The following is a 15031-nucleotide window of genomic DNA, read 5'->3' as shown; positions in this document are numbered from 1 at the left end:
TGATATCTTCCTTGCTTGCCTCAAACAAATGGAAATTCAACAAACAATGACAACAATGTTATTATCATCTCGATACCTCAAAGATCCGCTCAATCATTACCCGGTGTTGAGTCATTACCTCATGCTGAATGAAGAACGTGTCAAGTTGGCGTCTTGTGTGAAGCTATGGAAAGGATTTGTTTTCTAATTCTATGTTTCGTGGATATGTTTTGTTATCTATGGTTATGTTTCAAAAATTAGCTTGTTATCTTGTTTATCTTATTCCCTTGTCATGTTTCTCTATTATCATATTTCATTTGTGTTGTTTTTGTGTTAACTTTTTTGTTAATGAAGAGCTATGTTCCATGTTGTGTTAAATAATGTCTTATTTTGCTCAAACACGAAAAATGATTATGTTTTATAAAGATAAAGATTTGAAACTCTAAATGTTATATGTAAATATAAAACTAAGACCTTAAAATCTAAAAGCTATAGCCCTCCATGATTCAACAAGAAAGATTAGTAAGGTGATCCTTCAAACGTGGCTATCATATTTTTTTTTACAATTGTTTTCCTTGTAACTTGCTTCATTTTATGCAAGCAATTTTGAATTGTCTTATAATCTCCTATGCTTCTTTGGCATTGTAATTCAAATCATTTTGATTGTAAAAAAAAATAAAGAAACACAATTTGCAAAATTTTTGCAGATATTTTAAATTTAAGGAAGTCATACCACAATTAAATATTTCTAGAAAATGAGAAAAATATCATGACAAAATCTTTAATCCACCAAAACAATTTCATAATTTAAATCTACTAATATATACATTAGGCTTTAAGATAACACATCAAAAGGGTAATCACTTCATTTTTTTCCAGTCACTATAAACTACATCAAGTAACATCCGAATAAAACCCCCAAAATGATCCCAAAGAACAAATCCGTAGAAAAAGCACTATAATCCAATTTTTGGACTCCATATTTCTTAATCAGACATTACTTATTGAAGGAGATTCTTCACGTGGGTCTTCCTTTCCAAACATTAAGGATTTCTTTGACTCCATATTGATTGTCGAAAGATATTGTTGACATGACTCTTCATTACCCAAAGTTGTTGAGATTCCAGATGAAGCAACAAGAGACATTCCATCACCACCACGATATGAATTCATAGGCAGATTGTTAGCATGATTGAATGCATGCAAGGCCTCCTCCATTGTGTCATATGATTTGTACAAGCTCCTGCTTACACCAATAACATGTGGGGCGCATTCTTGCCATGAGGTGTAAATCCCAGGTTGAAGACCATGGAAGACAACATAAAATTTTTCTTTTCTTCTATTGCTTGTGACCCTCATATTTTGAGAGTACAGTAGGATATGAACGTTAGATGAATGGAAGAAGGAAGGTTATTCATCTCCATAAGTCATGAAGTAGGTATAGTCATAAAGAGTTTTCATGGAAGCTTTCAATTTTTAGAGTTCCAACAGCTGCAAATGTATTAATTTCACATTGAAAAATGTTGTAGTTAAGTGGCTTATAAATGTTGTAGGTAAGTAGATATTAAATGAACAGACTTTATAGTTAAGTGGCTTATAAATGAGCTAAATGGCTTATAAATAAGCTAAATGGCTCACAGTCACTCTAAATGGCTTATATCTTAAAAGGGTAAAACGGTAATAAATTTCAATATAATTACCAATATGCCATTTTGAGCTGGCTCAATTTGAGTCGTGTAGCATTTTTGTTAAATTAATTAATTCTAATTAAGTGATTAAAGATTTGAGAATCCTCATAATAAATTGTCCAATAAAAGTAATCCCAAGATTGATATTACGTACAATGATGCTTCCCTTAAAAGGCCTAGAATTAATGATAGAAAATTAATGGGAGAAGAACCTCATGTAGTGGGAAACATTATCCTGGAGATCGCATTAAAAATAATGGAAGATTGATAACATTTAAAAATATCTTATTATTAAATTTTAAGTCTCCAGACTACTTTACGAACAGTTATAAAATTATTGTCGGCAAAAGTTTTATAATAATTTAAAATCATTACAAATTAATTAATAAATTACTATATAAAAAATTTAATAAAATCACTATTAAAATTGTTATAATAAAAATGATTTACACTTATTTAAGGTAATGTTTTTGTCCATTGCAAAAATGTTATCAAATTAATACTTTATGCTATGATAATAGAGACAGATGTAACAATTTTCAAATCATTATCATTGACTTACAAACATGCTTTAAGCATATATGATAATAGGTTTTATAACTGTCTTAAATTTTATGGTAGTGCGAAAAGTATAGATGAATGATATGAACTTGCCTACCTTCGCTTCAAAAGTTAACTCACAAGGGGAGGTTTATAAACCCATATATATAACACCCAAGACCTCCCTGTAGAACCAATGTGGGACGCATCATTCCCGACCCCTTTAGACTGAACGTCCTCGTGAAGCAACCGGGGTCATGACTCGTTCACCCCGACTTCTCCCGAATAACGTTAGGAAACCTTTGTACATGGCCCATCGACCCATACAGAGTGAGGCTCTGATACCAAATGATATGAATTTGCCTAACTTTGCCTCAAAAGCTAGCTCACAATAGGAGGTTTGCAAACCCATATATATAACACCCAATGCCTCCCTGCAGAACCAATGTGGGACGCATCATTAAACTGATGTGAACCCTCAAGTAATTAGTAACTTGAAAACCCACATTCAAGAATTAAAGGAACAATATGAAAAGCACCAAATCAAGATGTATGAATTTGATTCTTTGAACCAGCACAATCAGATTGCTGTGTAATTCAAAGAAAATATCAGAAATAAGATTCTTGACCTAATTCATATGGAGAATGAATAAACCAAGAATATTATGCACATTAAACCTTGCAAGATAGAAATCTCAGCAAGTTGATGAGCTGCACAAGAACAAAGACAACAGTCAATTTACTCACTAATAGAGTAGAAACAATCTTTCATTAATATTCAAAGTGTATCCTCCACCTCTCTCATTACACTTGTATTTATAGCCTCTTGGCCCCAAAGCTAAAGATAATAATATCCCTACTTTAGTATCAGCTGCAAGGAGCTTTAAGTCCAAACAGAAATTAATCTATCAAAAGACTAAAACGTCCAAACAAAAAGCAAACTTAATACAGCAGCAATAAGGGCATTTAAGTCCAAAAGAGAGGTAGTTATAATAGCAAGGAATATTCCTTCAAAAAGGTGCCAGCAGCATGGGTTGGATCTGGTGTATGGATGTCCACAGGTTATTCCATGTAACCTAATGCTCCACATGATACCTAATCACTTTCAAGCTTAATCTTCACCAAATTTAATCCTTTATAATTTTCTTCATGCCATTCCAGCTTATGATCCTTGCTCCTTAAGATCTCACAAATTAAATTCTGAAGTGATTTAGCTCTAGCTCTAGTAATTGGACCTTGGATGAAATCCTTTGGCGTGGATGTATCTTAATTCTCATCGTTCCCCTCCGCTTCAAAAGGATTCATCCTCGAATCTGTTCCTGCATCAACATAAGGAGATAAATCAGCAACATTAAAGGTGGCACTGAAATTATACTCACCGGGCAGGTTTATTTTGTAGGCATTATCATTAATTTTGGTCAGCACTTGGAAAGGTCCATCACATCTTGGTTGTAATTTTGATTTCCTTCGAGAGGGAAACCTCTCTTTGCGCAAGTGAACCCATACCCAATCTCCAGGTTGAAATGTAACTTTTTTCCTTCCTTTGTTGGCTTGACTAGCATATTTTTCATTTTTCTCTTCAATTTGAAGCTTGGCTTGTTCATGGATTTTCTTCACTAATTCTGCTTTTCTTTTTCCATCTAAACTAGCAAGCTCGTTCACAGACAAAAGTAAAAGATCCAAAGGAGTTAAAGGATTGAAACCATACACAATTTCAAATGGAGAATAGCTAGTAGAAGAATGCACATTTCTATTGTATGCAAATTCAACAAGTGGAATGCAATCTTTCCATGACTTCAAATTTTGCTTAACCACAGCACGGAAAAGAGTAGTTAGTGTCCTATTTACTACTTTAGTTTGACCATCGGTTTGTGGGTGACTAGTGGTGGAAAATAACAACTTGGTGCCCAATTTTCCCCACAAAACCTTCCAAAAATGACTAAGGAATTTAACATCCCTATCACTAACTAAACTCCTAGGTTTTCCATGCAACCTAACAATATCTCTAAAGAATAAATTTGCAACATTTGTAGCATCATCAGTTTTATGGCATGGAATAAAATGAGCCATTTTTGAAAACCTATCAACAACAACAAAAATTGAATCATGGCCTTGTTTAGACATAGATAAACCTAACACAAAATCCATAGACAAATGAACCCAAGGATCACTAGGGGTAGGAAAAGGTGTATACAAACCTTGTGGCAAAACTCTAGATTTAGCCTTAGCACACACAACACACCTAACACATACTCTTTCAATATCTCTTTTCATATTCGGCCAATAAAAATGTTTCTTTAACACATCTAAAGTTTTGGCAACACCAAAATGACCCATTAATCCACCAGCATGAGACTCATTCACAAGTAATTCACGCATGGAACTCTTAGGCACATACAATCTATTTTCTCTAAACAAATATCCATCATGCCTATAAAACTTCTCAAAAGTATTCTTTTCACAAGCTGCATACACTCTAGCAAAGTCATCATCTTTAGCATATAATTCTTTTACATATTCGAATCCCAATAACTTTGCATCAAGAAGGAAAAGAAGGTTATACCTTCAAGATAAGGCATCAGCAACCACATTTTCTTTCCCATGTTTGTATTGAATCACATATGGGAAGGTCTCAAGGAACTCAACCCATTTTGCATGACGCCTACTCAACTTTTTTTGCCCCTTGATATGCTTTAATAACTCATGATCTATGTGGATGACAAATTGCTTTGGCTAAAGGTAATGTTACCACGTTTCCAAGGCACGTACCAATGCATACAACTCCTTGTCATATGTAGAATAGTTCAAAGCTGCTTCATTAAGCTTCTCACTAAAGTATGCTATTGGTCTCTTATCATGCATTAAAACGGCTCCAATACCTATTCTTGATGCGTTACACTCATTCTCAAAAGTCTTAGAAAAATTAGGTAAAGCCAACACAGGAGCGGAACATAACATGTCTTTAATTTTGTGAAAAGCATCATCTTGTTTCTGTTCCCAAACAAAATTAACATTTTTTTTGACAAGATCATTCAATGGTGCTGCAATGGTACTGAAATTCTTAATAAATCTTCTATAGAAACTAGCTAGCCCATGGAAACTACTTACTTTAGATGCAGACTTTGGAATGGGCCAGTCTTTAATAGCTCTAATTTTTTCATCATCAACTTCAACACTATTAGCACTAATGACAAATCCTAAAAAGACAACCTTTTCTATGCAAAATGAACATTTCTTCAAGTTAGCATATAATTTTTCCTTTCTTAGCACAACGAATATAGCTCTTAAATGATGCGTATGTTCATTCATATCTCTACTGTAAACCAATATATCATCAAAATAAACAACAATAAATTTTCCAATAAAAGCACGCAACACATGATTCATCTATCTCATAAAAATGCTAGGAGCATTAGTTAGTCCAAAAGGCATCACTAACCACTCATATAGTCCATACTTTGTTTTAAATGCAGTCTTCCATTCATCACCTACTTTCATGCGAATTTAATGATATTCGCTTTTCAAGTCAATTTTGGTAAAAACACAAGCACCACAAAGTTCATCCAACATATCATCCAATCTAGGTATAGGGTAGCGATATTTTACAGTGATTTTGTTGACCGCCCTACAATCCACACACATGCGCCATGTGCCATGTTTCTTTGGTACCAAAAGGACAGGTACAACACAAAGGCTCATACTTTCTCTCACATAACCCTTAGCTAGCAATTCTTCAACTTGCCTTTGTAATTCTTTGGTTTCTTCAGGGTTAGTTCTATAGGCTGGACGGTTGAGAATAACTGCTCCAGGTACAAAATCAATCTGGTGCTCAATCCCACGAATAGGTGGTAGTCCAGCCGGCATCTCCTCGGGTAGCACATCCTCATATTCCTGCAAAAGGAGACAACAACACTAGGCAAATTAGGGTCAAGGTCAGATGTTGATAAACAAGAGTCCAAAATAAAGTTCATCATTATATAATTTATTCCTCTAACATATGATTAACAACACTACATGGTGGAATTTAATATTTATTTTTTTCTACAAAGAATTGACTTTTAAATTACCTATATCTTTGTATATAAATAGCTCATTGCCAATTCAAAGTAATAAATAAATAAATTATAAAAAAAAATCTCATAAAACACAAAAATTAATCAAACTAGTTGCTTATCATTAATTAATAAATAATAATAACAATAAACCAACTGAGTCATAAATAATATACAATCTAATAATTAAAAATATATTATTTATTTGACAAATCTAAATTTTTATCCCTGTTCCTCAATCCCCTACTATGTCAACAAGTAAACTTGTTGGCAATTGGAAATTGGAATACGAGAAGACTTTGCTCTTTCCATTTATCTTTGTTAATTGCTTTTTTTTTTTTTTATTGCCCTACCTTCTTTTTTAACATTTTATTTTGCTCCTTTTTCTAATAAATCATCACCCTTCATGCCTTATTGCAATTTTCAACTTTGGAGTCACTGTTGCCATTATCATATTCCTGAGAAGAAACAACCACCTCAATCTTTTCTGATTTTTCTGCTTCTTGGAAGGTTCTCAATGGAACAAGTTTAGGCATTTTCTTCATCTCCATGTTCTTGCCCCACAATACCGCATATAAACCAAACACTATCAATGCTGCTCCTAATATGCTGCAATATTTAATATTAAATTGTTAGTAATTCGATAATTAATTAGGCACATAAACATTTTATAATAATATAGAAATTAATAAATTATTTTAATTCCCTATGAAACTATAAATTTTCAATTAATTTTATTATTTTATAAAAAATTAATATACTTTAATTAGCAATATTAGTGTCGTCCCTAAAATTATTAAATTTTAAAGTTAATAACAATTATTTAAAAAATAAAAGATATATACCTCCCGACATGTAGACTTTCATTAAGGAGTAGAGAACCAGCGAAGGCAGTACATACGAGCATTAGAGGGTTAAAAATGGACACAAATAGTGGACCCCTCTTACGTACACACCATATTACAAGAGTAATCATCAAGCCAGCGACAACCATTCCCTACAATTTGAACCAAAGACATTATTAAACTTGTTTCAAATTCATATTTAACATGCCAAGAAGATCTATTTAATTTCCTTATTTAAATTAAAAATAATAAATTATAAAAATTGTCTTTAAAATTATAAAATCTCGAATTATATATATATATGTTAAAAAAAATTTTGAATTTACCGCATATGCTGCTGTGAGCAATCTTATATTCCAACCTAACTTCCATGCACTCCAATTTTTCTCCATGCAAATGGCATAAATAGTAGCTTGGATTGATGCCATCAATGACATCAAAGCTGTGCTTGAGTAGGGATATGGATATCTTGCACTCATCGTAGCCTGAGACCAAAGATATAACTAACATAAAATTAAGGCCATCATAAACTTTAAAAACCATTAATGTTAATTAACATTTATATGTAAAATCACCTGAATGATTAACCATGAGGCATAAGAGAAGCAGTTGCCCAAAGATAATAAACTACCCAAGGCACGATTGCCATGAGATGATGAACCCAAGTGGCTTTCATGGGACTGATAACGTTTCAGAAGATTAATGTGTGTTTTCCAGACGTTAATTTCTGGTCCTCTGTAGAAGGTAAGCAGCATGGCTCCTCCAATCCCCATTACTGTCCCTAACACTTTTGCCTTTCCTGCTAGAGTTTTTAGTCCCACTTTCTCCAACCTGATCGAAATCCCCAAGATGTTGATCAATAACGTAATTAATTGATGACTAATTAAAGGAAAAGAAATAAGAATTATTAAGTTATTAATACCCAAAAGAGATGGCTAAGATGAAGGTAACAGCTGGTACAAGATTAAACATGGCAGTGGCAAATGTGCAAGACGTCAAGGCTAAACTTTCAACGTACAAATTTTGAGAAAATGATCCCCTGCAATTAAATATTGTATGATACATCAAGCAAATGCAATATCTAAGAAAACGAAGGTTGCATATACAAGCTTACTAACAAGTGTTGATAATACTATAATTAAGGAAAACGAGTTTGGCAACAGAAACTTACCCAAATAACCCGCAAAGAAATGCTTGAAAGAGTACTGTCCACGTCAGTTTAGGCCTATTATCTCTGTGAAACCCAATCAAGAACAAGTTTAGCATCCAAAATAAGCTGTAAAGAATCAGTACCACTTATTTTTTATTCATTTCTTCTTCATATCCTGGTTTCCAGCTGGTTACTAATCTCTTGCCTACTGGCCAAAAGAACTTTACTTTTACAAAAACTACTAGTTTCAATGAGCTCCCTCCTTCTCTTGAGTTGAATGTTTATTAACTTCAATGGCAACAAGCTTTCTCATATTGTTCCAACTTGCATGCAAAATATGATGAACAAATGGAAATTTTGAATTAATAAGGAAAAGAAAAGACAAGGGAAAAAAAAAAAGAGAAAAGAGAAAAAATAAATGAGAGATAATAAAAAAATGGTTTAGTTAATTACTTCTCAAAGTAGAGAGCAAGAGGAATCATGAAAGCTGTGGCAAAAATGTATCTGTAGGCAACAATGATCCTCAAGCTCATTCCATCACTGACTGCTAATTTGTAGAGCACATTAGCACCAGCATATGCCACTTGAACCAACGCCATTACCAACACTGGCTTCAACCCATCCACCAACTTACAAATCTCCATCAAGAACTTCATCTTATATAATCAAAGATTATATCAATCAATAATCCCCCGTCGAAAAAGTAACAAGAAGATGAAGATATTCCTACCTCTTTTTTCACAAGCGACTGCTACCCTTCTTGATCGCTTGCTATCTATACCTTGTTTCTTTTGCTTTGCTCTGGATGCTGATATTTATAAGTGGGAAGACTGGTACTTTTAAAACAAGGTTTTCTATTATTATCTGACATTCTATGGATTCAAGGGCTGTGATTTAATGGAAAGTCAATTTTGTTTTCTTTTCTGGGACATGCTTTGGTCATGCATGGTTGCTGTGAGTGGGAGCTAGCGCTCTATACAGTCACGTAGATTCGAGTTCAAAGGCGACTGTTCTTCCGTATCATGCGTCTCATTAATAGAAAATAGGAAATGAAAAAAAAATTGGAATTTGGTTCCTATCCCCCTTTCCTATATTTGTTGACTAATACTTAACGTCTGTTGCTGTTTAAAATTAACATATAGATTCATGTATAATTATGTTTCGAATTTCTGATTAACGTTGGAATTCAATTTTCTTTAGGCCATATTCTCATTCCATAAACAAATTCATGAGGAGATGGCACCCATTAAGGACTTTAATTGAGCTGGGATTAGAGTGTTTTTTGGTTGGTGGAGCTTTTTAGATTTTTTTAGTGTTTGTTTGAAAAAAATTATACAATGAAATGTACAACGGTTTCATTGTAATCATTGATTGCGGTGAATTTCACGTGAGTTTCACCATAATTAATGATTGTAGTTAAATCGTTATATATATAACAACTACACTAAATAAAAATTTGTTCTTTTGGGCTTTTCCAACTAGGGAAGCATGGTTTTATGCTTCAGCTTTAATTTTGCTATTACTAAGCTATCTTTAGTTGGTAGGGTATTTTGATGGGGAAATTATAAGATGTCCTTGATGTATTAGTTTTAGTGTATCATATACTCACAAGAATTTAATTATCTCATGAATTATGAAATGTGGACTCCATCTCATTGTGAAAGAATGAGCATGTGCTCTTAAAGAGCCTAATGAAACCTAGTTTTGAAGCTTGTGTTGAGGTTCTAATTATTGGCTTTCGTGGAGACGTTTTCACAATTGTGTTTTTCTTTTTCAATATTTGCAATTATTGTTTTTTTTATCACTAAAAAAATATTAAATTTGGTAATAATATATAAATTATTTTATATTATTACTACAAAATTATGACTGCAGGTACGCTGCCATGGTTTGAATCAAAGATTTCATGAAGTCGTTTGCAATCCAATTACCAAGTGACCTGCAAGATAACTTTGCAAGTCATTAACAATAACTCATATACGTATAGATTGGGAAGCCCAGTACGGAGACAAAAGCTTTTTTTTTTTTTTATAAGGTTATAAAATAATTGTAAAATAGTTATAAAGTTATAAGATTACATTTATTAATTCACATATATTAAATTATTTCTTTTATTAATTTAAATTATATTATACTAGTATAAAATAATGAATAACTATTAACTTATAATTATTTCAAAAAATAAAAAAATTTTAATTTCACTTGCTTTCAACTTATAATAATTAATTCTTTTAAAAAACTTATATTAATAATTTATTTCATTAATATATTAACTTGTATTATTAAATTATTTTTTATTTTATTATTTTTTACATAGTAAAAAGTATGTAAAAAATTATTCTATTTGTTATACTATATATAATTTTAATACATTAAAATTTATTTTTCATTGATATATGAATAAATTTATTATTATAAAAATTTTAATCTTAAGTATTTCTATACTATAAACAATTAAATATTATTATTTAAAAATTTTTTTTAAAAAAATATTTGCGTGTTAAAATTTAACTAAATTCATTTTAACACTTATTTATAAAATATACAAAAGTATTAATTATAATATGATATTATTATTAATTTTATAATATTTATTTAATAATATATTGGTTAAACCTGATTCGACTTTGATTGAACCTTTAACCATTAACTCTCTACTCTTACAGAGGCCAAATTTGAAATGTTACTACAAAATAATAGTTATTGATAACAACAATTATTGCTAAAAAAATATGTCAATAATAATAATAATTACTGTTATATTTTTTATTTTTTTTATTAATAACAACTGTTTATATTACTGCTGAATATTAACTTTATAATGGTAAAATTAATAACGATACAAAAATTTTATTGCTAATTCTAACATATATGGTAGTGGGAGGCGTCAATTTGTTGGCTTTCTGAGTTAGAATCTTGGCTTTAGATTTTTCCACAGTGTAGTTTTATTCTTGGAGGCCAACTGTTTGTTAATTTGCCTAAAGAGGTTTCTTTGGTTTTGGCTATTTCGTAGGTTTTTTTTTTAGCTTCTATTGGTTATGGTCTTGCAGGCTCTCTTGTGCTGTTTTCGTTGAATTCTCAAGTTGTTGATTGAATTTGCTATTGTCACTTCTTTGGCCACTCTAGCATTCTACGTGGTTTTTCTTGGTTTGTTGATTATCCGCCTTTTTCAGAGCTCTGCTGTTACGCAGTTGTGTCAAGAAGATTTTGTTATTTATAGATTTGTTTATTCTTGTTAGCTTAGTGTCTGCTTTAGGGATCCCTTTGATATCTTGTGGCTTGTTTTGAAAGTTTTGTGTTTTGTCTTTTGGTGGATTTAGCTCCTTGGTGCCTTATTGTGTATTGGTTCCTTGTTCTCTGATTGTCTTAGTTTTGTTTCACTTCTTGATTTTGTATTTTTGGTCTGCTTGGTTTGTAATTTTGATTTTATTGCCACTTCTTTTAATAAATTTTGTCTTATAAAAAAAAATACAACTAGAATATGGGATGACAATGGATTGGGTATTTGTGAAAATCATCACATTCGAACTCGATTAATATTTTCAAAACTCAAACTCATTTCAAATCCAATTAAAATTTATTTCAATTACGTATCCAAACCCGATTATCTGAAAAATATTCGAATCTATTTAATTTTATATATTTTAATTCATAATCTAAATAAAAAGTTATTTTTTATTAATAATTATATTTTAACAATTTAATAATTCCATAAAATATTTAAATTCTATTTTATTTAGAATAAAATATATAAAAATTTATAAATATATATTTATATTTAATTAAGTATACATATAAAAGAGTTCAATAACAACAAATACTCAACATGTGAATTCAAACATGTTCCAAATCTAATTATATGCTACCTAAATTTATTCTATTAGAATTCGATTAGGTCGGGTACTCATAAACATGTTCCAACTAATTATATATTACCTAAATTTATTCTATTAGAATTCGATTAGGTCGGGTACTCGTAAAAACTTAACTTGTTACCAGCTCGGACTTAAATATATAAGTTAATCATCACTCACAATGCATATAGTGACCCATTTAGAATTTAATTAGTCTCTTCGTTTTCTGATTTGGCTCTGCAGGTCTCACTAGTTCTTTTTACTAGCATGTGAAATTTATCACCAAAATTTAATTATATGTTTAATTTAGGTTTACCTCTACAAAAATAGCCTACACTAATTTGACTTGACTTTCCATTGCTATATATATATATTCACTTGTTCTTTCTTACGCGGAACATCCAACTGTACCCACTAAACTTTTTTTTTTTTATATATATATATAAAACTGTTTTTCTATAGAATCAAATTATAAAAACTAACCAAAATTGAACAATATAATCATACAATTGTACATATTTTTCTGAATTCCTGCACCTATTATTGATTAATTCAAAATAACTTCAAAATAAATGAATAAATAAAAATAGCCATATAAACATTTTATATTCGAAGTGTACAAATTGCATTGTAATTTGACAATCCATAATCTGTAAAGAATTGGTAAAAGTCAAGTCATGCAATTTCAAAAATTATATAATACATATTATTAAGTCATTATTAATAGTTGAGTAAAGGGAATGGAAGAACGAATATGTAAACTTTTTTCCAAAGAGGAGGACGGAAAGTGTAAAAGAAAGAAATGGAAAATGATGTATGTGGTCATCTTTTAGTCCTTTCCGTTGCAAAGTGCTGCACTACCAAACTTCAAAAACTTAATTCTATGGCTTGTACATTAGAATTAAATTTAATTCTATGCTTGTATAGAAATTTAATTAATTCTATGGTTAATTATGATTTTTTTTAAAAAATTGCTTATGAAAACATTTAATGTCCCACATTGATTTGGAAAAAAATATTTGTGATGTATATAATACTTAGACAAATTCCTTTCCTTTTAGTTAATTTTTGAATTAGAGTTAGACTCAGTGCATTTTCTCCACAATATTTGTACCGAGTTCAAAAATTTTATAAAAATGGGGCAATTATTAGCATTCTAACTATTTATCAAATATGTTGCCTATATGATTTATTTATTTTTTTATCAGAAAGATAATATGAATTTAGTATGATCAATTAAAAGTAATACATGTTATAATCTCTATTTTTTTAATTATAATCTAATCATAAATGTGTAATTAAAGGTAATAAAATCTAATTGGATATATTAATTGATCAATTCGAATCTGTCTAACTCAAAGCAACTTATAAATCACTAGAGAATTGTCTGTGTTATGCACGTGATTATCAATAATTTTAATTTATATATATTTTTAATTTTAATATACAAAAATAATGTAATATTTAAAATTTTTAATTAATTATTTTAAATTATATTTTTATTACTTTTACCTCTCAAACTTTTAATAAAAATTTTATAATAGAAATAATTATATATATTGCAAGTGACCTTATAATTATAATTATTTATTATAGTATTAATGGAATGATTATTAAATAATTTATAATAAGAGAATGCCATATGTCAAATTCTGCTGCTTATTAGACATGTGGCAAACTCTAGAGAATACCTTCCTAATATATATATATATATATATATATATTTCTTAATAACTTTAATAACGTCATATTTCTTTATATTAATTTAAAATATTTATGATAAATAAGTTTAAAATATTTTTATTAAAGTTAAAATTAATTAGTAATTTTTTTATATCTTTTTGAGATGTAAATAATTAAGTAACAGAACAAAGTTCTCCACCAGAAGAAAATTATGGTAGCACTTTTAATTGATCCATATATTCCTTTCATGATAATTCATCTTGTCCATTATATTACTTCCCTATTTTTCTCCTCCTTCCACTAGAACATCGTTTCTGACAAAGTTAATTAATTAAATTAACTACTGTAAATTACGCTAATAACAATTTAAACAAGCCTTTGAAATATTATTATAGTGAGGCTGGTGCTATCTAACTTGTAACCCACTACAATGAATTAAAGTTTATATAAATGTTAAGTAACTAGTAGTATAATAAAATATAGCACTAATTGAATTAATTTTACCCCGTCCTTGCATCTTTTTCTTAAAAAACATATGGTCTTAAATTTAAAATTTTTAATTAATCAATATAATATAATATTGAGAGTTCGAGTCCTATTAGTCATTTTTCTTGATAAATTATATGTAAATTTTATTATAATATCTTAAAGAAATTTGTGATATGTTTGACCTGCACTGACGAATCTTTTCTCATATAATTTTTTTTAAAAAAAAGATATCTTTTATTATATAATTTATATTAGATTATGAAAGTATTTGTATTAATTCATAAATTTATCAAACCAGTGTATAAACTCTAAACATATGCTAATTTATCTATTTATAATAATTTTTAGATTTAAAAATTGAGGTTATAAGTTAAAAAAAATATGTTGGGGAGCATAACTTTTCATTTTGATATTTATAAGCCTTATTCTTATAAGTTAGTTGACTAACTATTTTAATACATTATTTATATTTAATTTTTAAAATTTTATCATAAATTTTATTTAATATCTTTTTAATTATCTCCATAGTAAATATGCTTTTATAAGTTATTTTTTATTAAATACAATAATTGATTATCAATTATTTATAAATATTTTAATTAAATATATAATCATTTAAAATTTTAAATACTGATACTTATAAAATGATTTTCATAACAACTTTTATGTCTCATTCAGCTTTTGTATAAAAAAGGAAAATAAACAATAAAGCTTTACTTTCTATAAATTTCCAGGATCTCCACCCAATCCA

General features: G+C 29.5%; 1 protein-coding gene across 1 annotated transcript; it reads right to left on the bottom strand.

Annotated features, from left to right (window-relative positions):
• Positions 1–6611: 6611 nt before the first annotated feature.
• LOC110664989 (WAT1-related protein At1g68170-like) lies at positions 6612–8952 on the bottom strand. The gene is made up of 7 exons (XM_021824916.2): positions 8708–8952; positions 8276–8338; positions 8027–8143; positions 7680–7935; positions 7431–7589; positions 7105–7256; positions 6612–6868 (listed from the first exon to the last, which is right to left on the bottom strand). The coding sequence occupies exons 1-7, from the start codon at positions 8908–8910 to the stop codon at positions 6664–6666; spliced, it is 1155 nt and encodes a 384-aa protein (XP_021680608.2). The 5' UTR covers positions 8911–8952; the 3' UTR covers positions 6612–6663.
• Positions 8953–15031: the final 6079 nt, after the last annotated feature.

This window comes from Hevea brasiliensis, chromosome 14 (assembly GCF_030052815.1).
Source record: "Hevea brasiliensis isolate MT/VB/25A 57/8 chromosome 14, ASM3005281v1, whole genome shotgun sequence".
In the NCBI taxonomy this organism is placed as follows: Eukaryota; Viridiplantae; Streptophyta; class Magnoliopsida; order Malpighiales; family Euphorbiaceae; genus Hevea; species Hevea brasiliensis.
Note: the sequence above shows the minus strand (reverse complement) of the source record. Positions and strands in the feature narration are given on the sequence as shown.